Here is a 24,301-nt window from a genome sequence, read left to right on the forward strand (position 1 = left end):
AAATGGCATCTAACTCATATATATATAATGAAAAGTTTTAAACATTCAGTAACTTTTATTTATTAATTTTTTTTTTATTTTTTATTATGATGAAATATAGAACCTGAAGATTTTTTTAATTAGTTATGAAAAACCACCTTACTTAAATGTCTTCCATTTTGGCTTTACAAAAACAAACCCTTTCTATGGCATGTTCCATGACTGCTGTTAATGTTCCTTCTGCACAAATGATCTCCTTCAGCTATCGGATTGTCTGGGGCTTGTTCACATTCACCTTTTCCTTCAATTAACCCCAAGGAAGAAGTCTGGAGAACGCAGCGGTCAATGAATTGCAGATCTCCACAAAATTAAAACTGCACAATTTTTGTTTATTATTGGGTTGTGAACTTTTCCATGATTAATTTCTCAAATGTTCCTTAAAATTAATAATTAAAAAAGTTATTCACATTATAAACCCCTTCATGACTTATGTGCCACCTTGTACATGTACATATATAGGGGCTGATTTGGTATGTAATTTTAAGTCAAAAATATTATATTAGCCTTGCTGAGTTTCCAGATATAGAGATTCAGTAATTTCATAATTTGGTAATTAGTATGCTGCAGCACTGCCTATCTGAACACACACTGTGTGTCAATTTAAGAAAAATGCAAAGCATCAGGCTGATTACCAGTCCATATACCGAGAAATAAGCTTATTTTGATGACAAACTCCAATCTTAAACTTTTCAAGTAGCATTGCAGGTTACACAACCGAATGACAGTGTAAACAAAAACCATAGCCTCATTTTACTTATTTAAAGTCACTCATCCATTTATGCAGTACATTAGATCTTTTCTACGCTGCCAATCATCTACAAGCCATATAATAAACTATATATCACGTATGCTAGACATTTCCTGATGATACTATCAGATGTTAGCCAGCAAAACATGGTGAGGTATCATCTTTAGTTCTTATTAATATACTGCTAAGAATATTTCCAGTATTTCTCTTATTCAAAAGAATACATTTTTATTTTAAATTCTTTAAAGATTGTTAAAGATTACATATTAATTTTGCGAAGAACTCAAAAATATATACTTACATCTAACTGATCATTTCCAACATGGCCTACAACTTGAGCATTACTATTAATGTGACTCAAATCTGCTGCAACACCAAGAGTATGTACAACATCATAAAGGGAAAGATGACTAATTAGAGGACTTTGTTTTAGAAGCAATGACATGGGTTGACCAATTCCACCACTTGCTCCCAATACAGCAACTTTTACATTTTTCTGAAAAAGTAAATGCAAGGTTTTAATCAAGATTTGGTCTCTAAGCAAAACATTTCTGTATTATGCACACGGTACTAACTTTATAGTAAATTATCAATATAGGATTGCTAATTCAAAGGCCTGAAATGTGGAAAGGCAGCAGGAGTAGATGATATTCAACTAAAAATGCTCAAGTATGTAGGTATAAGTCTTGCAGTGGCTGCACCGCATAGTTCAGAAGGCCTGGACAGAGGGATGAATTCTAGATGATTGGAGTAGAGCTCTCATAGTACCCATATATAAAAAGGGAAATAGAACTGAATGTGAAGAATTACAGAGGTTTCCATGCTGAGTGTTCTGGTAAGATTTATGCAGTATACTTGAAAAATGGTTGAGGATGGTGGAAGGAAAGCCTGGTGGAAAACAATTCATGACTTTTTTTTTTTTTTATTACGGTATTAACAACACCAAACACTTATCAAAAGATGCTTTATTAACAGATATTATATTTTGCTGAATTTCAAATCAGCATCATCAGAGCACAACACAGCTAGTATATGTGACAGTGAGTAAGTGAAACAATACAAAACAGTAAAGTCCTATATTGACACCCTCTAATGTTGTAAAAAAAAAAAAAATCATTACAGCTATGTGGGAGTTGCTCTTACGATAACAGTCTACCAAATTTTTGACAAATTAATGCAGCCATATTTGTTCAGGTTAGAAGAATTCTTTAACGCCATGGCTGACTCAAAAAACTCTTTCAGATCTGTAATAACTTCTAAAGAGCACATTCGTTTTCTTCCATCCTGTGTGAAGGAGTGTCCAATGCATGGTCTGCTAGTCCTGACTTGTCATAGTAATAGTAGCAGATATATATTTTGTGTTCTTCCAGGCAGATGTTAACTAATCTTCCTGTTTGCCCACAAGGGGCAAACAGGAAGATTAGTTAGGCCAAGTCACAGGGCCCTTCATACACTCTCTCTCTGTGTGTGTGTGTGTGTGTGTGTGTGTGTGTGTGTGTGTGTGTGTGTGTGTGTGTGTGTGTGTGTGTGTGTGTGTGTGTGTGTGTGTAGTTTATCCTTAGGTGAGCAGATCAGAGTTGCTAGTTTAACATGAGGTTTGAATGTGGTGTGAAGGCCATGTTTCATCAGTACTTTGGCTATCTTTTCTGATGTACCCTCTGACATAGGGAACAGAAATGGTAATGTTGTGTTCCTGTATATTAGGGGAGGGAGGGGTAATGGAGTATTTTATAGGGATTGTAGCCAAGAATGTATGGCACAGATTGAGTTCTGTGGAACTCAATGGTGGACAGAGCAGTATCGTTAGAACAAATGGCTCTGGCTCTGTGCGTAAGTGTTTTTAAAATGCCATACTGGATGATGATGTACAGATTGTTTATGTAGATCTCTCTCTCTCTGTCTACATGTGTGTGTGTGTGTGTGTTTTCTGTAAATGGAAAAAGATAGTGATACATCTAAAAGGTGGACTCTTTTTTCGGGATTGTAGCCACTGGCCAAGAATGTATGGCACAGATTGAGTTCTGTGGAACTCAATAGTGGACAGAGCAATAGTGAACAGAGCTGTATTGTTAGAACAAATGGCTTTGGCTCTGTGTGTAAGTGTTTTTAAAATGCCATACTGGATAATGATGTACAGATTGTTTATGTAGATCTCTCTCTCTCTCTCTCTCTCTCTCTGTGTCTACATATGTGTGTGTGTGTGTGTGTGTGTTTTCTCTAAATGGAAAAAGATAGTGATACATCTAAAAGGAGGGTGACTAATGTGTCAAGAAATGGTAAACAGTTATTTGATTCTTTTTCTACTGTGAAGTGGATTTTGGGATGTTGGCTGTTTAAGTAGATGACAAACACATCCAAAGTGTCTTGTCCATGGGGCCAAATGACAAACAAATCATCTACATAGTGTAACCACACTAGTGGCTTGTATGTAGCTGTGGTAAGTACTTTGTTTTAAAAGTGTTTCATGTAAAAGTTTGCAAAAGGCGGGGAGAGAGAGAGAGAGGGAAACCCATAGCTGTACTATTAATCTGTTTGTAGATTTTTCCTCCCCATGTAAAGTAACCTGCATACATAGTAAATTTGAATAATTCAAAAGATATCAGGGAGAAATTTAGACTTGATCAAATCAAGTCTAAATTTGGGTGTCTATCAGTGGTACACTGGCAAATAAAAAGGTGACATCAAAACCTAACCTAAACAAATATGGATGAATTAATTTGCCAAAGATTTGGGAGACTTATCGTAAAAGCAACTTCCACATAGCTGTAATGTTTTGTTTTTACAACATTAAAGAGTGCCAAAATAGGACTTTAGATATTTTGTCCATTACAACTGCATTGTTTCACTTACTTATGGGTGTAAAGGTCCACGGCTACAACACAGCATATACTAGCTGTGTTGTAGCCATGAAATATTTTAATATTTCCAAAGGGCCTTTTACACCCATAAGTTTGGGTAGCACTGATATATATGATGCAAAGTTGGGTAAAGCAATAGTGAATACACATGATGTCAAAATTTTGCAGGATGATTTGGACAGATTGGCAGACTGGGCTAAGGAGAATGGATATCAGTTTAATGCAGCAAAGTATAAGGTTATGCATTTTGGGATGAAAAGATTACCAGCAGTATACCACATTGGTGGAACCGTACTCCAGAAAATTGATGAAGCCAGAGACTTGGGAGAGTTAGAGGATAGGGAGTTTAGGGGGGGGCACACAGCAAAAATGGCTAAATCAGCTCATCAGATCACTTCGTTAATGAAGAATACTTGACAAGCAGGTTATTGTTCCTCTTTATCGAGCCTTGATAAGACCCCCATTTTGACTACTGTGCGCAGATCTAGGTGCCAGGGTTTCTGGGTGATGGGGAGGAGGAGGAGGCGGAGACGATCCAGAGGCGAGTGACCAAGATTATAGCTGGTCTATGGAATGAACCTTACGAGAACAGGTTGAGTATTTGTGGGTTACAGAAACTGGTTGATAGACAGGAAAGGGGGGATATGATTGAGACATTCAAATTATTATTATTGTTACTTGACACTTCCAGGGATTCCATGGACTCATCGAGGGAGGGCACTTGCTCTACAACTCTGTCTCCATCACCAACTCCATCTACAACTAACTGCATCTATCGCCAACCACCACCACTAGTATTTTCACAGACAATCACAAACATCCATGCCCATGGTGGGATTCAAACCCGCAGCCATTTGACTGGAGAGCAGATAAGCTAACCACTCGGCCAGCCAGCCTGGCAAATTACTGAGGGGTTTTTACAAGATTAATTCAGAGGAAATTTTTCAGAACAGGTGTGGTGGTGGTGGTGGAAGAACAAGGGGCGATCCATGGAAACTGAGCTAGTGGTGAATGAGTAGAATAAGATGCCAGTCTGTTGTGGGTGCCATGAAATGCGTTCAAAGCAAAGTACGATAGATAGTGTGTGAATGCTGAATAGTTCTTGACATGATGCTTAGGGACTGCCTCAATGAGTCTAAGGACTCCTTGGAGTTGCCCGTAATAATAATTTGTATTTAAGTTTCGTAGACCTGCAAAAGGCATATGACAAGATGCCAAGAGAAAACTTATTCCAAATGCTACAGTTATATGGTGTGAATGGGGCATTATATCAAGAAATACTTAGTCTTCATTTGAGTTGTAAGTCATCAGTTAGAACTGAAGGAAGTACAGAAAGATGGTTTGATGTTAAATCTGGTGTCAGACAAGGATGTACATTATAATCTGTTAATGTACATCCTTGTCGATCACATTATGAAGGAAAGTGGTAATAAACCTGATATCAAAATTGGAGATGTTAATCTCAGCTCTTTACTTTATGCAGATGATGTTATACTTTTAAATAAATCTGATACAAGTCTGCAAGATTTGCTGACTAAATTGAATAACTGTTGTAATAAATTTTTAGTGAAGGTGGTAATTAAATATGGAAAAGGACAACAGAATCAACAAAGCCAGTATGGTAAGAAATCAACTGAATAAATTTATATGGAATAAGAAAGAAATTAGTCAAAACACCATATTAGCTGTATACAAGACTGTGTTCAAACTGATTTTAACTTGTAGATCTGAGAGCTGGGTTAGAAATAAAACACATGACCAAAGACTAGAGACCACAGATATGAGAGTCCTGAGAAAGATTAGAAACATGGCATCAATGGCAACATCATATAAAAAATGAGGATATTAGGAAAGAACTTGACATTGTTAGCATTCAGGAATGTGTTAGCAGAGCTAATCTCAGATGGTATGGTCACTTACATAGAATGTGAGAGGAAAGATTAGGAAAACAAGTGTTCTCTGTCAGGTTGGCAGGAAAAAGACTCAGAGGAAGACTATGATATAGGTGGATTGATATATAATAAAAAGTGTCTTAAAAGATCTGATAATGTTGAAGTTTTGACAGATAGCAGATTGATTTGCAGGAAAATTGCCATTAGGAAGTTAGTAATAATGTAAGTTCTTCATGAAGTACTATCATAATATCCTGTACACTCCATGAGGGTACATGCCAGGAATTTGATGATAATAATGATGATTGCTTAAGGGAGAAAACTAGATAACTGATAGAAGATCTCCACACATAGGTTGTAAGGGAAGAACCAACTGGTGTTTCTGACCCATGTCCAACATTCATCTTCCTGTAGTACACCCTCTTAATTGGAATCCACTTGGATAACGAGTAAACAACATACGATGCAATTTGGGACTTAGCTGTCTAACCTGTGCTAGATAAAACCAAATGCATTATGTCCAGGTTGGTCATATGAATGGCATCTTGACTCTCTAACCCCCAGTTGCATGGATCTTTGTGAAAATTTTAGTTCTAGGGGATTTATCTATCAGCTATACACAGTGGTGAGCTATGAAAATTTTAGCAAAGGGCTCGCATTGTCGAGCAAAAAAAAAAAAAAAAAAAAGCCGTATTTCACACTAAAACTTATTAATACAGCTTGTGCACAAATGCCAATCAAAAAGTATGAGGAAACAATCAACTTATAAAGGCTATCATTTTTAAACAAATATTTCATGATCTAAACATGAAATATTTGCACACAATCATCTGTGTTAATTTATCTTACATAAGAAAAACATTATTTAACTATCAAAGTATAATAAGAATAAAATCTTTTATAATCGCACATATGCAATAGTCTGCATTTTTTATAAACAAAATAAATTTGTTTTGTTTGTTATAGAAGTTTTTATGACAAACAATCTATAAATAATAAATATTATCTAAACACAATAATATTGAAGTATCTTATATTTCTCTTTGTTTTATACTTCAAGTGATAATCAACAGTACCAATCAAGGGGCATTATTTTATAGTCCTATTTATTTATATGCGATTACCAAAAGTGAATTCTTATTTGTAAAATGGTAACAGTAACTACAATATTTTATTTAATGAAATCCCTTTGTTAGGTTACTGTATGAGTTTGTTGTTTAATATATTTCAAAAAATTATGGTTTTTTTTGAAAAAATAAAAAAAGTAAACAATAAGAACAAGGAACTCGCAAATTTGAGAAAAATTTAACAAAGAAAAAAATTTAACCCCTTATAGCTCACCATTGGCTATACACCCAAAGTGGATTTGCAGACTTTTGTGGATGACTGCCTTTGCCATACACATTATATATATATATATAGTGTGTGTGTGTATGTTAAAGATATCGAGCTATTTTAAACCTGGTTTTACTCCATTTCCCAAGTAAGCAAACAGACAAACAAGTCAAGTTTGCGCCTGCAAGTGTTGCAAGTCTAGCTGACCCTGCACGTAGTGCAAGACCAAGGCAACTCATGGTAAAAGTAGAATAAACTCTGATCACTAATCTTAATATTTACCCATAATGCAAAGCACATCTCCTGGAGAAGATGTATGATGCTTTGTATTAAAGGCAAGGGGCCACTACTCAGACCGATTTCGACCATTATTGAGGTCTTATCAGTGGGAGCCAGGCTAGAAATACCAAGATTTTAGTAATACAGAGCTCATAAGTATTTTACCAGAACAAGTTACCATAAGGTGTTTTAACCTTATTAAATAAAAATCTCAGGAGGAGATATAAATGTAGAAAGTATTTTACCTTGGGTATAATAAATGTTAAAGATACCAAGCTATTTTAAACCTGGTTTTACTCTTTGTTATGTGCTTTGCATTATGGGTAAATATTAAGATTAGTGATCAGAGCTTATTCTACTTTTACCATGAGTTGCCTTGGTCTTGCACTACTTGCAGGGTCAGCTAGACTTGCAACACTTGCAGGCACAAACTTGACTTGTTTGTCTGTTTGCTTACTTGGGAAATGGAGTAAAACCAGGTTTAAAATAGCTTGGTATCTTTAACATTTATTATATGATGCAGGGGAAATGTTTCAGCTGTGTGATAGTGATGGAAGAACAAGAGGTCATCTCTGGAAATTAAAGAAGAGTGGTTAACAAAGGTGTCAGAACAAGGTTTTTTGCCTGGAGGGTGGTGAACGAGTGGAATTCATTGCCTGACTTAGTTGTGAGCTCTTTGTCTGTAAATGAATTCAAGAAGAAATATGACAGATATTGTTTTGCTAGTTTGGGTCTCCAGCGATGAGTCTACTGACTCCATGGAGATACCCGTAATAATAATAATTATACCCAAGGTAAAATACTTTCTACATATATATATACACACACACACATAAACAGCAAATCCTCGACTTACACAGTTAATTCGCCCTTAAGGTTTGTGACAGATGAAAATCCATGTAAGCCGAATGGAAAGGAAAGAAAACTTGGAGAAAATGAAAGTTTATTCAGTATCTTATCGAGTATATAACTATAAAAGCATATATAATTGTAATAAAACCAATTCAAGCAGTAACATATACACAGTCTGTACTACTGCATGTTTGTCCCCCTTCAGAAATCAGTTTACAATATGTAATGGCATACAGAGTTCTCTGTTGTATAAGCATAAGACTTAACATTCATTGTTGCATGTCTTCAATCCAAACTGCAAATAATTTTTCTGTTTCTTCTACTAATATGCCTCTTGTGGTTGCATTGGCTAAACTTTTCATATGCGACATAATGTGAACTGTATCTTATATTAAATTTTATTATTAACTTCGAACCATTTTCATGTCATTTAATATTATCTACTTTAGTCTCCATCATTATAACTAAAATTAACCTCTTCTTACCATTGTGAATACACATTTATATTCATCACTTTTAAATTTCTCAGAGATATTTAGAGTTTATATTTTGTTTTAATATGTACAATGTATCACTAACACAATACAACTTGCACTTAAGTTTAAAAAAAAAAATGGCTAGGATGCCATGAACTGTGTGTCAGTTTACTAGAAAAATCTAGTAAATTCATAATGTTTATAACCACAAAGTAGCACTAGATAAATGGTACTGCTAGAAGTACTGACAAATGCATGTAATTCAAAGCCTTACTGTATGTAGGTGTGTGTTTACACATACATTATATTTTCACACACACACACACACACAAAATGATACAGCAGTTAAATAACATGCAGATGGGACATCACTCAATTAAATTACCAACTCCATTTCCATGAAGAAACCAGGGTGAAAAATGAAAATTTACCCATTTTCAATAAATCACAAGAAATATGGAAGATACTTTTTTTCTCATCAGAATGCATAGGAACATACCTGTTCAAGTGATTTTTTGCTCTAAAAACTATATCTCCATCTGGTCATTATTCCAGCATTTCCTATTATACTCTGTTCAGTCCACAAACACTAATGACTGTGTCGTATCAGCTTTTATAACTGTGATGTTTGCTTTTCTTAAATGAAAAACTTAATTCAGACAGAGACATGTAAAGGGAAACATCTTACATTACAGACAATTCAGTCACTTCACTACAAGCCTGAACATTATAATTGTTAGCATCAGACCACCAGAGTCAGACTCATCATTGGAGGTACAAAGTTCATTCAATCGTGCCTTAAAGTGATTCAATGTGTCTGCATTCAGAACATACACAGGCAATGCAATCCACTCACCAACCACTCTATGCAAAGAACCTGCTGATTCTCACTCCTCTGCTCACTACCACCTTATAATAGTTTCTAGGGATGTCCTCTTGTTCTACCTCCCCATCTCCCATTCTATGAACCATTTCTTCCATGTTAACCTGATAACACCCTGATTAATTTATGTCTCAATCATCATATCTCCCTCCACCTATTCATGAAGTTTTGCAATTTACATTCTTTCAATCTGTCTTTATGCTCCACGTTCCAAACAGCACTGGCCACCTTTGTGAATCTTCTCTGGAGTCTTTCTGACATATCCTTGTTGCCATGAAAACTCAGTGACCAAATCTATGCATAATAATCCATATGAGGCCTGATCAAGTCCTTATACAATGGAATCATAACCTCTATTTCTGTATGTCAGGGTCCTCCAAATCATTGCCATTATCAGATGTGATGACTTCACAATGTGTGCAATGTGATCCCTGAATTTCAGATCCTTGTTCACCACCACTCCCAGATCTCTCATCTCCTTTAAAGTTCCTGTACCAAGTATATACTTTGCATTGCATTGATGCTTACCAAATTTCAAAACCTTACACCTTGCAACACTGAACTGACAGTTCCACTTACCTACCCATTCATACAATCTATTCAAGTCCTCCTTAAGGACATAACATCTGCTTGACTCTGCATTGCTCTTCCCAATTTTGCATCATCTACAAACAGAAGCATATCACCAGTTAAACCCAACATCGTTGATATATAAACTGAACAACAATGGTACCAATACAGACCCATGAACCACACTACTAGTTACTTTCTTCTTTGAAAAAAATCTAAGTATACCACTGTATATGCATCTCCCTTGTCCAAGACATCTGTCACCTTGTTATAGTACATAAGTTAGTAAAACATGATATTCTTTTTAACAAACCCATGCTCACAATCACAGAGAAGATTCTTGTAGATAAATCTATGAAAATTGATCTATAAATGTTGCTATTATCAACCCATTTCTGTATTCTAGTTCTCACCAATCTCTGCAATACCTTAACCACAATTCCATATATACAGATTGGCCTATAATTTGTAGCCACAGCCTTATCACAATCTTTATGGAACCATTTTACCTTCTTTCCACTCTCTTGGAACCTGTGCTGTTGTAAGACTTATTAAACAGGCATGCTAATGCTACTTCCAATTTCCTGGAACATCCCTTAAGACACATGGTGATATGTCATCAGATCCTATCACCTTATTGACATCAAGCTTATTTTTTCATATATCACCTGCTCACTCACAATTAAAATACCTCCTCTATGTCTTCTATGCTTGAGTTTGTCATGATTTTACCTAATGATGATGAAACACTTTTATAAATTGTTCAATGATTACCTTAATGATGTTTTCTGCAGCAGTTACCATTCTACCATTTTTATCCATTAACATAGTCTTACCATAATCATTCTTCCTTCTACTTGCTGCATATCTGAAAAACTCCCTATGGTTTTCTTGGCCTGATTTGCTAATTTCTGATAATACTAATTCTTACCAAGGGAGTCACCACCTTTCTAGCCTGCTCTTTATAGTCCTCATGCAATTGATCTATTATTTGTGTGGATATGGGAGATGTTGGTGCCTACTATCACCAACAGATTCCTCCCCCCTTCCCTTCTTGTCCTTTCTATCCTCATGGAAAACATCATACCCTTCCATTTCTATTCCCACCAAGTTATCATCTTTATCCAATAATGTTTCACCTATTCTGGTGATTTTTGGGCAATAAACTCAATCAACAAAATGCATCACATCCCCCTTATTTCAGACGCTCCTGGCATGTGTATATAAACACAGCAATTCACTTTTAGGTGTATAATCAGTTCTACACATACTTGCAATATTAATTAAATATATTTATTTATTAATTAAATATAAATAAATTCATGTTAATAAATAACTGTGAAATTATGTGGATGTATTAGCTGTCTTCAGTTAATTAACAACAACAGGTGATTATTGGCAAAGTTGAAGTCTTCGATGTTAAAAGATTTAAGTATTTCCATGTGTCACTTAATATCAGTTCTTGGTTTTTATTCAGTGATCTGCATGAATGATGATCACAAATGATTCCTTCTTCATATGGTGCTATCTTCTATCGAAGGTCAGCAACCATCTTGGCAAACAAACTGCGCCTCTGCGCCAATCGGAGCAGTTGTGCACTGCTCTTTCCTGCCCATGTCTTGATGTTGTCAAACCATGATATTCTTTTTCTTCCTCTAGTTCCTTTGCCATCAATTCTTCCTACCAAAATAGTTTGTAGAAGTTGGTATTTGATGTTTCTCATGCTGTTTTTCAATAATTTCTTAAGAAGTCTAAAATAAAAATTTCCGTCTATATAAGACATGGTTGAAATGTTCCAATCAACTGCATGGTTGGCCATACTAGATCTATCTTTTCTTTAATGCATGACATCTGCAACATGATCCTTCTTTCTCACCTCAAAGCCAGAAATTGTCTGTCCTATGCTAAACAACAAAAGCATGGAATTCCATATCCTGCTGGGTGTTTGTAGAAAGGTGCTATCTTCAGGAGGCCTCAGGAAGCTGCAAACAGTTGGAATCAGCCCTCTGGAGCCTCTCCATCCTTTTCAAAACCAGGTGACCAAAACTGCACAAAGTAGTCCAAATGTGGCCTAATCAGAACCTTATACAATGGAACCAGAATCTCCTTACTTCTACAAGTTAGTATCCTCCACATCATTGCCAGAATTTGTTGTGTTCTCACAATTTCAGAAATATGTCCTCTAAATTTTAGATCCTTATCCACAATTACCCCAAGATATCTTATTTCCTCCACCTCCAACAATATATCGCCAACCAAAGTAAATTCTGCAATCCCCAAATTTATTTTCTAAATTTTAAACCCCTCACTGTTCGTCCCTACTATGCATCATCTGCAAACAACTGTAAATCCTCCATTCAATTCTTCCCCAATATAATTCAAACAGAACACTGAGGCATACCACTAGTGACTTTCTTCTTCTGGGATATTGCTCCCCCCCACCACAACTTCTTGATACCTATCCAACAGCCAATCTCCAATCCAATGCACTAGTCAATATCCAACCCCATCCACTCTAGTTTGACTATCAACTTGTTATGCGGTATAAGGCTCTGATTGAGCCACATGTGAACTACTTTGCACAGTTTTGGTCACCTGGTTTTGAAAAGGACCAAAGGATGAAGAGATGTTGGAGAGGGCCCAGAGGTTTGCTCCCCCATATACAACTTGTTGATACCTATCAGAAGCCAATCTCCAATCCAATGTAGTAGTCTAATATCCAACCCCATCTACTCCAGTTTGACTATTAACTTGTTATGCAGTAATCTGTCATGCTATCAATCCAATTCTGGATCTTGATTCTCACCAGCCCTTCCAACACTTGAACCACAATGCCTGACACACAGATTGGCATATAATTGAATGCTGTCATGTCCTTCATGAAGCAGTACAATCTTGCTTCCTTCCACTCCTTTGGAACTTGACCCAACGTAAGACTCATATTAAACAAATACACCAAGGCAGACGTCAACTCCCTGGCACATTCCTTCAAAATATGTTGGGTCAAGTTCCAAAGGAATGGAAGAAAGCAAGATTATACTGCTTCATGAAGGACATGACAGCATTCAAGCATAAAATCATAGGCCAATCTGTGTGTCAGGCATTATGGTTTAAGTGTTGGAAAGGCCGGTGAGAATTGTCAAGTCCTACATCTTTATTAATGTCAACTTTAACTCCCCATATACCTCTGCTTCACTTGCAGTCACTCTCTCCTCCTCATCATCCACTGTTCTCAAACACTCCATGATGTCATATTCACAAAGATGAAAGACCTTTATTAGCTGCTCATTAAATATCTCAACTATATATCCTCTGCAGCTGTTGTCCTATTCTTTCTTTTAATGGCTACATACTGAAAGAACTCCCTAGGATTTTTTTTTGGCTTCATTAGCTAACTGCTACTCAGGGAGTTGACATACTGAACTTTTGCTACTTTTACCAACCAATCACTCTTCTTGCCTGTTCTTTGTATTCCTCATGGAACTGATTATTACAGTTCCTCTTATTGTGCCTCTATAATGGCTTTTTTCCTCTGTATTGAATACTTAATCTCTTCATTCATCCATTTCATACCCACTTATTTAACCTTTTGACCTTTGGAATATATTTAGACATTGCTTCTATTGGACAGTTCTTGAATATTACCCAGCACTAATCTCTTTTCCACCCAACTCCTCACTCCATGCTACAGCTGCAAGCCGTGTCCTGAGCTTCTCATCACCAGCATTGTAGTTCCACATATACCCTTTCCCCATAGAAGTCTTCACATGGTTGGCAACCACCATGGTCACTATCACCAAATGGACCACAATTAAAATCATCCATAACGATCACCCTTTTCCCATTTGCTTATACATTTCCTGGTTGCTACCCTCCACATCACCAGGTCTATAGCAACATTATGGGATACTAAAGCAACTGATGATGCAAATAAATGACACAAACAACCTAGTCATGAAGATACTCTACTTGCAAACTTTGTTTGCTTACATGCTTGGGTAAAAGATTAAACAATATAAATTCTTAGCAAGTATAATTTACTTTGTAACCAAGTGAAACTTTTCTACATCTGTGACATGCTAGTTGGAAATTCATTACTATTAAGGTTGGTCCTAAGTACTGTCTACCAGCTTGCCTGCAGAACTGCTTTACTAAATATCTGCCTTATTCTGACAATACGCTTAAATTAGAGAGGATCTCAGTTTTAGTCTGGTTTTCAGGCTTCCAATAAGTAAGATGATGGTGTTTCACTGGATGAATGAGGTAATCTATAACTTAGATGCCAGCTGGCATATCCTCTAACAAGGAAAAATATGCCTTTGCTGCAGTACTCATTGGGTGTGCCAGGGGTGCTGTTTATGAAAACATGCCACTGTGAGAAGGGTGGCTGGCTTAGCCCAAGAGAGCCTGCATATTGCACATCGCCAGCTCTTGAGTAGCAAATACATAAATAACCTTCTCTCACTATACTCAAATCCTATCTGGCTTTGCTAATGACAGCACATACTGAAAAATTATTGATTTTTATTAATATTCTATAATTTTTTTTTATATTTTCTATTCAATATTTTCCCTTTCACTTATTTTACTTTATTTTAATTGTCTTAACAGCGAGTGTGTGTGATCTCATTGCTTGAAATAGTCTATCTCCTTCAATCCTTTCAGTCTATCAATTTATTCCCGCCCCTCTCAAGGTCATGACTATGCTACTTCACGTGTACGTACTTTAGATTTTGGGAATTGCCTCTGGCTGGAGACAATTCCTTTGTCTAAATAGCTGGCTTTTTCTCAAACCGATCTCTGAAAATTTATTTGTATTTACAACTGTGCCATCAGAGATCGCGTAGAGGAATTGTATATATACATTCAAGAAAAGCGCTCAGCACAACACGGAAATGTCTCCAATAAACTCTCTAAGTCAAACAGCATTTAAATCTACTATTCGTCAGTCGTGGCTACTTTTACTCTTAAGGTCAGTCACACAGGTTCTATCTTTTTATGAGAAGTGCATTGGTCAGACAGAATCAGGCAAGTTATTTGACAAACAAAACAATTTATTCATGCTAAATCAAGATACATATGAAGGGTAACACTATACATACTAAAATAATCCAACTCAAATTCACTCAATAAAATGACATGGAAATAGTACAAATTCACGTGTCTCGTTCTCCACTAGATTAATTAACATTTCTCACTTAAGCTCAATGACTAATGCAATAAATACGCTCACATATAATTCAGACACGGGAGCAGACTTGTACGCTCTTTACATTAATTTAACTCAGATTACATATAATATTAAGTTTAACTAAAACTTTCATATACAATTCCCTCTTCAATATATAACATTATCTAATTCCTCATAACTTTGCAAACTACTTCACAATTATTTTAACAAAACGGCCTTCTGTCTTTACTAGTGTTCTTTATGCTAACAAACTATAAAATCAGCAATCTTTGCCATTAATTTCACATCTAGAAAAGTCCTATACAAAAGTCTTACTTGCTACTTTGTCATCCAGTTCATTACACAAGATCCTAGAGATTGCTGACACCTTCTACTTTCTGGTTAATTTCACACATGGGCACCTTTTATGACATCGATGTTACTTCACACGAGGAGATTGACATGGAACTTAGCGGTGGGAACTCTGGAGTACACTGCCACTGCTATTACGAACCTCCTATCATCGTCAGGTTTTGGCAAGCATCCCCGTCCTTGCAACAGCAGGACACACTGGAAACTCCTCACAGCGAGAGCAGGAACAGAAAACCAGAACAGCAAGCCTTGCACCGTAAAGCCTAACCCCTTTTCCTTCGATTCGCCCCCTTTTATTCTGCTCTCCCAACCTTGGAACTCCTACAGATTGAATCGCCCGGATTTTCTTGAAGGGGTCTTCTCAGCCACCCAGCGGTCGCTGAGTTAAGTCGGGAAACCCCGTACTTCGATGACCTTCGCTAGTTGCAATAGCCTCAAGTCTTGCATTCTTAATCCTCTCTGAGTTATTTCTTCATCTGTACAATTTATTCTAACATTTTTTTTCAGATTTATCACAGCAAAAATGAGTTAAGCATTAATCAAATTACAAGTATATTAAATTAATTTTATTTCCCAAGTAAAATCGGTATAGAAGAAATTTTTTCTAAAATTCTTCTATACAAGATTTTACAATACCATTCCTCTCCTTTGACAAACTTAATCAAACATTCCAAGCTTCAAGATCTTCCATAACCAATATCTTAATCTTTGCAATTCTCCAGTGGAGTGATGACACCGTTGTTAACTTCAATGGTACTCAAACATAGTAGTGTCTTATTCTCATAAGAAAAATATTCCCCTTCACTCCTTATCAGATTCTAACCTTCTCTAGCAAATCCACTGAAAAGTTGTCCCTTTCAAGATACTGCTTCTCACCTGTGCAACTGCTTATCCTATACAAATCCTAACTCTTGTTAACTGTTGAATATTATTCTCACCCTTGGTGTAACACACCAAAAAACCTTTCTGAATTCAGGATACCATACAGAACAAGACAGTCTGCTTAACCAATGGTATGTCTGTTAAAGACTGACTACAACTTGCTTTCCATTTTTGGCCCCCCCCCCCTCCCTACAGTTGCATCCATGGATGCTGTCCATTGAACGGGCATCCATGATTCCTCCACTTGCCACCTTTAAGCCTAAGAAACATGAAGCTGTTGACCAACCATGAATTCATAATTCAGCTTCAATCCCACCAAAGTAACTCCTCCTCCTTTCATTTCCTTGTGTTATGAATTGTCTTCCTCACATAATGTTCCTTGAGAACTGGTACACCCAGCTTTAAAAAAAAAAACGTTTAGTACTGTGGAGAAAGTTAACAGATTTGCCTGATGGCAACTGTTAGCAATCACCAGAAAAACTAATTTTTATGCCTATGTTCTGTTAGATAACTTTAAAAAAATTTTAATTAACCAACATCTCAATTTTACAACAGCAGAATGCTAATACAAAACTTTGCAGTGCATGTGGAAGAGGAGTGAACTGCAAATTTCAGTGAACAATAAATAAGATATTATAAGGGTTGCAAAATGTTCTGGAGGCTAGTAAAGCAGCTTAGAAATGGCAAAAGGGATAACGTAAAAGGAATTAGAAATAGTAAATGTGATAACACCAGAGGATAAGGATATTCTGGATGTGTGGAATAATTAGTTTGAAATTTCAAATAAACAAGAAGTGGCAAAAAATATTTAAGAGAAATGCAATCAGGAGTGTGTATGTATATATATATATATATATATATATATATATATATATATATATATATCACTATTTGAGGAAAACAAAGCCATCAGAGTCTGAAATTTGGGGAGGTAACCAGAGTAGATGATATTCAACTAGAAATATTTAATTAAATATGGAGGTATAAAAGTTTTAGTCATTATGCTGCAAAATTCAGAAATATTCAGATGAAAAGAAACAAACAGAATGTGAGAATTAGAGGAATTTCTCTACTGAGTTTTCAGTTAAAATTTATGCAACCGTCCTTCAGAAGAGGCTAAGAAAAATACTACAGGAGAAAAACAGAGAATAAGCTGGGTTCAGGCAAATTATGGAGTTGTCAAGATCAGATTTTCACTTTGACTAATATTTGAGAAATCATAAGTATAATAAGCTTTAGTAGATCTGGAAAAAGCATACGACAAAATACCAAGAGAAAATCTGTTCAAACATTATAGTTATATGGAATATACAGAGCAAAGCATAGTCTGCATTTAAGTTGTCAGCAGTTTATAGATAGTTTGAGGTAAAATCAAGTGTAATAGAAGGGTGCACACTATCTCCATTCTTATCTATATAAATCACATTATGACAAAGTAGCACTAACCTGACAGCACTATAAATTGAGAAGAGGAAATGGAATTTATGAAATTCATGAGAGACAAATGTCTTAAGCAAACATGTAGAAGGAGATTCAAGAGTTTTGATTTGATTCTAACATCAGAGGATCTGAATGTAACTGAGATGTAATCCTTGCCTCTAGCTAGAAAGAATGACCATATATTATTGACTTCGAAAATGTTGCATGCCATACATAATACTTACTGCATTTATCCTACTATTTCTTCTGGAACAGTTTCTTTTTTATGCAGCTCCAGATAATTAATGTTTCTACTCCACCTCACTATCATAGGAATGCAGTCCAATATTATTTCCTCAAACACTCAGTGCTCGTTTCCCATGCCATATTAAATTTTTCATGTTTTATGACAATAATGAGGAATGAGAAATTGCATAGTAAGGAAATGAATGTTGTGCTGCTTGGTCTTTACTCAGGAATTATTGGCAGAGACAATGACAGTGTATTCCAAAGGTGAGGAGTTTAAATAAGGTAGCTAAAATGGGTGATTGAAGAGGTGAAGCAAGCAATCTCAAAGAAAAAGGCACTGTGGAGGCAGCACAAGATGAATGGGGATAATCAGTTACAAAAAGCAAATAAGAGTAGCAAAAGTGTAGTATGAGCAACAATCATCAAATGACACTAAAAGAAATCCTAGGGAGTTTTTTTGATATGTGGCCAGTAGAAGAAAGAATGATTATGGGAGGATGCTGTTTGTCAGTGATAGTGGTACAATGATAAACACTAAGGAGGCTATAGTACAATGTTAAATGAGCAGTTCATTCAAGTATTCAATCCTTGTGATTGTATCATAATGCAGAACTCTTGAGAGCAAAGGGAATGGGAGGGGAAGAACATGAGGAATTGGGTAAACTTTATGTCAACAAGGCCAGGAGACTTGATGGTATATCACTGCATGTCTTGAGGTAATCCAGAGAGTTAACACATTTAATGTACATTTTTAACATGTTTTAGATTAGCCGGTGTCCCAAAGGAATGGAAAGATAGCAAAATTGTTCCACTTCATAAAGGAGGTTATAAGTCTAAGGCTTAGAATTATAGACCAGTCTGCTTGTCTGGAGTTGTGGTCAAGGTGTTGGGGAAATTAGTGAAGACAAGGATTTGGAACTGGGTGGACAACAGCAGTATTCTCTTTAATGGACAGCATGGGTGTGCTAAAGGAAGATCATGTTTTAGCAATCTGCTTGCTTATTATAACAAGGTGATGATTACATTGGACAAGGAGGATGCATATACAGTAGTATATTTAGATTTTGCAAAGGCTTTTGATAGATCACCACATGACAAACTAGTAGTTAAATTAGAACAGATAGGGTTGAATAGTAGATTAGTGCTTTGCATTAGAGATCGGCTGTCTAAGGGAGTGATATCCCAGAAGAGGAAAGTCACTAGTGGTGAGCCCCATGGGTCTGTTTTAGGGCGATTTAAATGGTGATATACAGTCGCTTGCAGATGATACAAAGTTAGGGAGAATTATGAGAAGTAAGACAGATAAGTAGCTTTTGCAATAGGACCTAAATAGACTGCCTGAATGGGCAAGTGTGTAGGGATATCAGTTTAATGTTACAATGTAAGGTTTTAAAATCTGAGAAGAAAAGATGGGATGCAGAGTATAGAATTGGTGGGAATATTTTGGAGGAGGTGGAGGAGATTAAGGAATTGGGGTCTGTGGTGGTGGAAACAGACTTGAAATTTTGTGGACATTGTGCTAAAATTGTGAGGACAACACAACAGATTACAGGAATGATGCAGAGAACACTGACATGTAGAAGTAAGGATAAGTTGGTTTCTGGAACATGGAATATGAGGACAAATTGAGAGAATGCAAATTAGAGGCTAGTGGATAGAAGAAAGGGGGAGATATGATTGAGACAAAAAATGGTTACAGGTAATTATCAAATTGGTGTGGATGAAATTTTTCATAGAATATCTGGAGATAAGGAGAACAAGAAGCCATCCCCAGAAGCTGTATAAGATAGGTGTGAGCAAGGGGGTGAGGATTGGATATTTTGCATGGAGAGTGGTGGATGATTAGAATATACTGCCTGAGAGTGTGGTGAGTGCAGGGACAGTGAATGCATTTAAGATGAGGTACGATGAGTTGTGCATGTGAGAGTGGGACCTCCCACAACAAGTTTATTGACTCCATGGAGGTCTGTTGATGATATGATAATAATAATAATAATAGCTGCTTTCTAAGTTTACCATAATTACCCACTATATATAATTCACATATACTACCTCCTATGTAAAAACCATCCATGCTTTGCACCTTTGTGACCATCCTACAAAGCTGAAAAGAGAAGGCAAAATAGCTGCCTGTTTTCATTGGCTATCATCATCATCTCTAACTCTCAAACTCCAGATATCATCATGATAGCTACCTAAATTTCATCTCTCCCCAAATTTGCCCTTTCATTCTTATCTATTCAATAATGTGCCTACTGTTAAAATTTTTCATAAAAAGTACACTGGTGTCTAAAAGCTAAGGACAAACTACATTTTACCTGTATATGATATAATTTTAATGATTATAGCCAAATGTAGACATAAATTTATTGCCAGGATACTAATATATTATACACAAAATAAGTGTTATAAATTTCGTACAAATTAAACTGCAATACGTCTTTGGCAAAAGTTACAAATTTCCACCAGGAGCCCACAATAAGCCTCAAATTAGGAAATAAAAAAATAAATAAATTATCTACTACAGACTTTCACAAACATTCATGGACAGAGATATTTGAATATATAGCCTAAAAGTTAGACAATTATTTATCACTCAACAAAGCAGGCCTCAGTAAGCTAAATACTAGGCAAAATAACATCTAAGTATAATTACTTTATATATATATATACGGGGGGGGGGGGGACTCCCCACTTCCTGGCACCTACAGCCCAACCCCTCGAGTTGTGGGCTGGTAAGCCAGTAAGACAAAAAACGTGACATAAAAATGTTTCAAATTTCGGCTTATCTTTTTTATATATATAGAATAGAATATATATATATATATATATATATATATATATATATATATATATATATATATATATATATATATATATATATAGTACAGTACAGTACAGTATACACACACATGGGGAGTCTGGAAAGTTCTGATACACCTAGAACAAAAATATTTTTTCATAAAAAATTTCTTTTTTTATATAAAACGTTTTTCAGAAAATCTCTCTTTCTTTTAGGATTTATAGGAGACATAAAATTAATTAATTTTGCTCTAGATGTTTATCAGAACTTTCCAGATCCCCTCATACACACACAAGTTTATAAGGCAGAAAACCAGAATAAGATATTTTAATTAAAAACATGTTTCATTCTAATTACATAAAATATTTTCAGTTGTAAACACACAAACTAATAGACAAACAGTAAAGACTAACAAAGGTGACAACCACTGTGTAGTTATACAAGAGACTGATGTTTCTTAAAATATTTCTAATAGTGCACAGTATCGTATAGCACGCTGTGTTTATGCATTTGTGTACTCACACACACACACCAAAAAAAAAACTAAGCAAATTATGGAGTGCCACAGGATTCTGCAGTGGATCCACTGTTGTTTAACTTGTATACTGAAGATATAGCATCAGGTTTTAAGGGAAACACTCAGTTGTTTGCAGTCGATGAAATATCAGAGAAACTAATGAAAAATAACTCTGATATAGGATTACTGCAAGAGAATTTAGACAGACCATAAAAAAAAAAAAAAAAAAAAAAAAAAAAAAAAAAAAAAAAAAAAAAAGAACAAGGGGGGGGGGTTCTTTTTCAGTGTCTCCTAGTGCAAGATTTTGCACTTTGGACCAATGAAATGGAATACAGTGTGCTATATTTGGGAGAAAAAAACTCTGTAAGAGGTGGAGGAAAAAAAAGGATTTGGAGTAATAATGGGCAGAGAATAAGTTTAAGAGATGCATGACAAAAGTAGTAAAGATGACAGACCATGAATAATGAAAACGACACTGGTAAGTCACGGCAAAGTAGTAACTACTGTCACATAGGGTACTGATATGATTGCATTTGGATTATTGTGCCAAGATTTAGGTTTAAAGGTTAAACACTTTAACGATTAAAACGTGTTCAAAGACAAATAAAACTAAGATGATTTCAATATTGTAGAAACTGACTAAGAGGAAACATTGACTGTGGATTACAGAATTTCAGATTGGCAATAGGGATGGGTAACAAACATATAAGTGGAAAGGATATATTACACAAGGGTGATCTGAAAAGTTCTTGGCCTAATAATGAAAAAACGAATTTATAATTTCAAAATTATTTTTCAACATAATCTCCCTTAAGACTAATACATTTATTCCAAAGATGCTCCAGCACCATTATCCCATCCCTGTAATGGTCGTCAGTAAGATCTGCAAAATAACCCTCCACATCTGCAATCACCTCTTGATTCGAAGAAAAACGCTGACCAGCGAGGAAGAGTTTTGGGAAGAGATAGAAGTCAGAGGGAGCCTAATCTGGGGAATAGGGTGGATGTTCCAACAATTCATAGTGTTATATCTATCGTTATTTTGTTGTTTCTCTCTAATTTCTTATTTTATATACTTCATTAACCTCTATTATCTTTTCTTGTGTATATTCTGCCTAGGGATATTTCTGCCTAGATTCTGCCTAGGGATATTTCCTTTTCAGATACTGGCAAATTTATATTTATACTGCACCAGCCAGTATCCTATAACAGGAATTTTATTCAAGTTCAGAGAAATATTCCTAGATTCACTGGCATACACTCTAACACACACTTAAATAGATATCGGTACTTTGCAGTCGTGACCAATGATCTATTACTTAAATATATATATCTAAAATTTCTCCCGCCATGGTTCTAATTTTATAAGTGGTAATTTGATATCTCAAATTCAGGCATATGCAATAAAACATGTAATTGTCATTTAGTTCCAATAAACAACTAAATTGAATCAAATTACTAAAACTTCTAAATCTCTTGCTAAGTTAAACCTCATGCTAAGATAATTCTCACAATTCTAAATTAATCAAGTTCACCTAGACAGATCAAATTGTTAATCACACAGAACAATAGAAAGCAATAACAATATTACACTAAATTAAGATTCTCTCATGCATGCTATTCATAGAGTACATACTATACAACTTGTTGCTTTCTCAGTTAAGGTTATCTAGTAAAAAAAAATACACTTATTACTTCAGTCACATACAATTACATTCGTTCCTGACAATTCCTTGTCCAACAGAATTTTTGCTGTCTCAAATACAAAATCTTATCCAAGTTCTCTAAAGGATTGTCCACATTACACAATCAAACATAACTTTCAATCTTCTATCACTTCCGTAACATATAACAAAGATCTCTACATTACCCAGTTCTTTCCGCAGGTCTATTAACTACCACGTGTTGTTCTGGTCATCCTTCGATCGGCAATCTCAGCACCTGGCTTTTGGCTACGTCGTCCTTTCTGCTGCTGCCGGACTCTAACTATTTTCTTCTGCGACCGAGGGCTATCTCCGCTCCTTTCCGATGGGACATCCAGCAGCTGCCACGACTTCTACATAGGCTGATGGTTTGTGTACAGCTCCACGCGGAATCTTGTTCAGCATAATCAGGAAAACGGCCCACTGTCCGACATCATAGAACCCTGGCTCGTCCTTTCTCCGACCACCAGTCAAGAATCCTCGAGATGAAATCCGGAACAAAAAGCCCTTGCAATATGGCATGCATTGCCTTATATCCCATGTTCTAGCACCCTGTTTTTGTTGTATCCTTTTTTTTTTTTTTTTTAAAACGCACGACCATTAGTTTTAATGCCCTTAAGATGATCCCTACTCTCCCTATTGCTGTTAGGTGCTGTCTTCGAGGAAAGCGCGCTTACGTTATTTTCTGCGCATGCGGTAGCCTCCAGCGTTACAACTGATATGTGCATTTCAGACGACCTTTGCACTGTTACTCATTACCTGTCTCGCGACTTACGTTATTTGAGATAGCTTAATAGGACACATATTTAACCTAATATTTCTTTTACATAGAATCATTAATTTGTACACAAAGTTCTTTACATAGTATTACAATTCTACTAAAAGGAGGTAATTCTAATTCTATTTACAGTTAGTACTTTATTTCTTCTACTCGAATACAAGTTTTTTTTTTTTCAGCTGATTTTTCTGACTGGCTAAATCCTGAATGAATTGTTTCCTTTTAAAGGATCTTCATTCAGGATGTAACAATAGTGCAGATCCCTTAATTTTCCCATTGCCAAAACACCTTTGTGGGCAGGTGCATTGTCCTGATGAAAGATGATTTTTTCTTCTGAAAACTGGGTCTTTTCTCACAAACTTTTTCATCTAGTCTGGTTAAAAGATTGGAATAATATTCCCCAGTTATTGTTTTACCCTTTCCAAGATAATTAATAAACAAAATGCCTTTAGCATCCCAAAACACCAATGCCATCA

At 35.8% G+C, this 24,301-nt stretch overlaps 1 protein-coding gene across 1 annotated transcript in view; it reads right to left on the reverse strand.

Annotated features, from left to right (window-relative positions):
- The window catches only part of Mdh2 (malate dehydrogenase 2), a 137,747-nt gene that overhangs the window by 104,738 nt on the left and 8,708 nt on the right, over nucleotides 1-24,301 (reverse strand). Inside the window, exon 2 of the mRNA XM_090406025.1 lies at nucleotides 1,089-1,283. Within this exon, the coding sequence (XP_090262151.1) occupies nucleotides 1,089-1,283 (195 nt within the window). The remainder of the gene's footprint in view (nucleotides 1-1,088; nucleotides 1,284-24,301) is intronic.

Source organism: Typopeltis vanoorti, chromosome 16 (genome assembly GCF_054136105.1).
Source record: "Typopeltis vanoorti isolate ZY-2024b chromosome 16, IOZ_Tvanoo_1.0, whole genome shotgun sequence".
Lineage (NCBI taxonomy): Eukaryota > Metazoa > Arthropoda > Arachnida > Uropygi > Thelyphonidae > Typopeltis > Typopeltis vanoorti.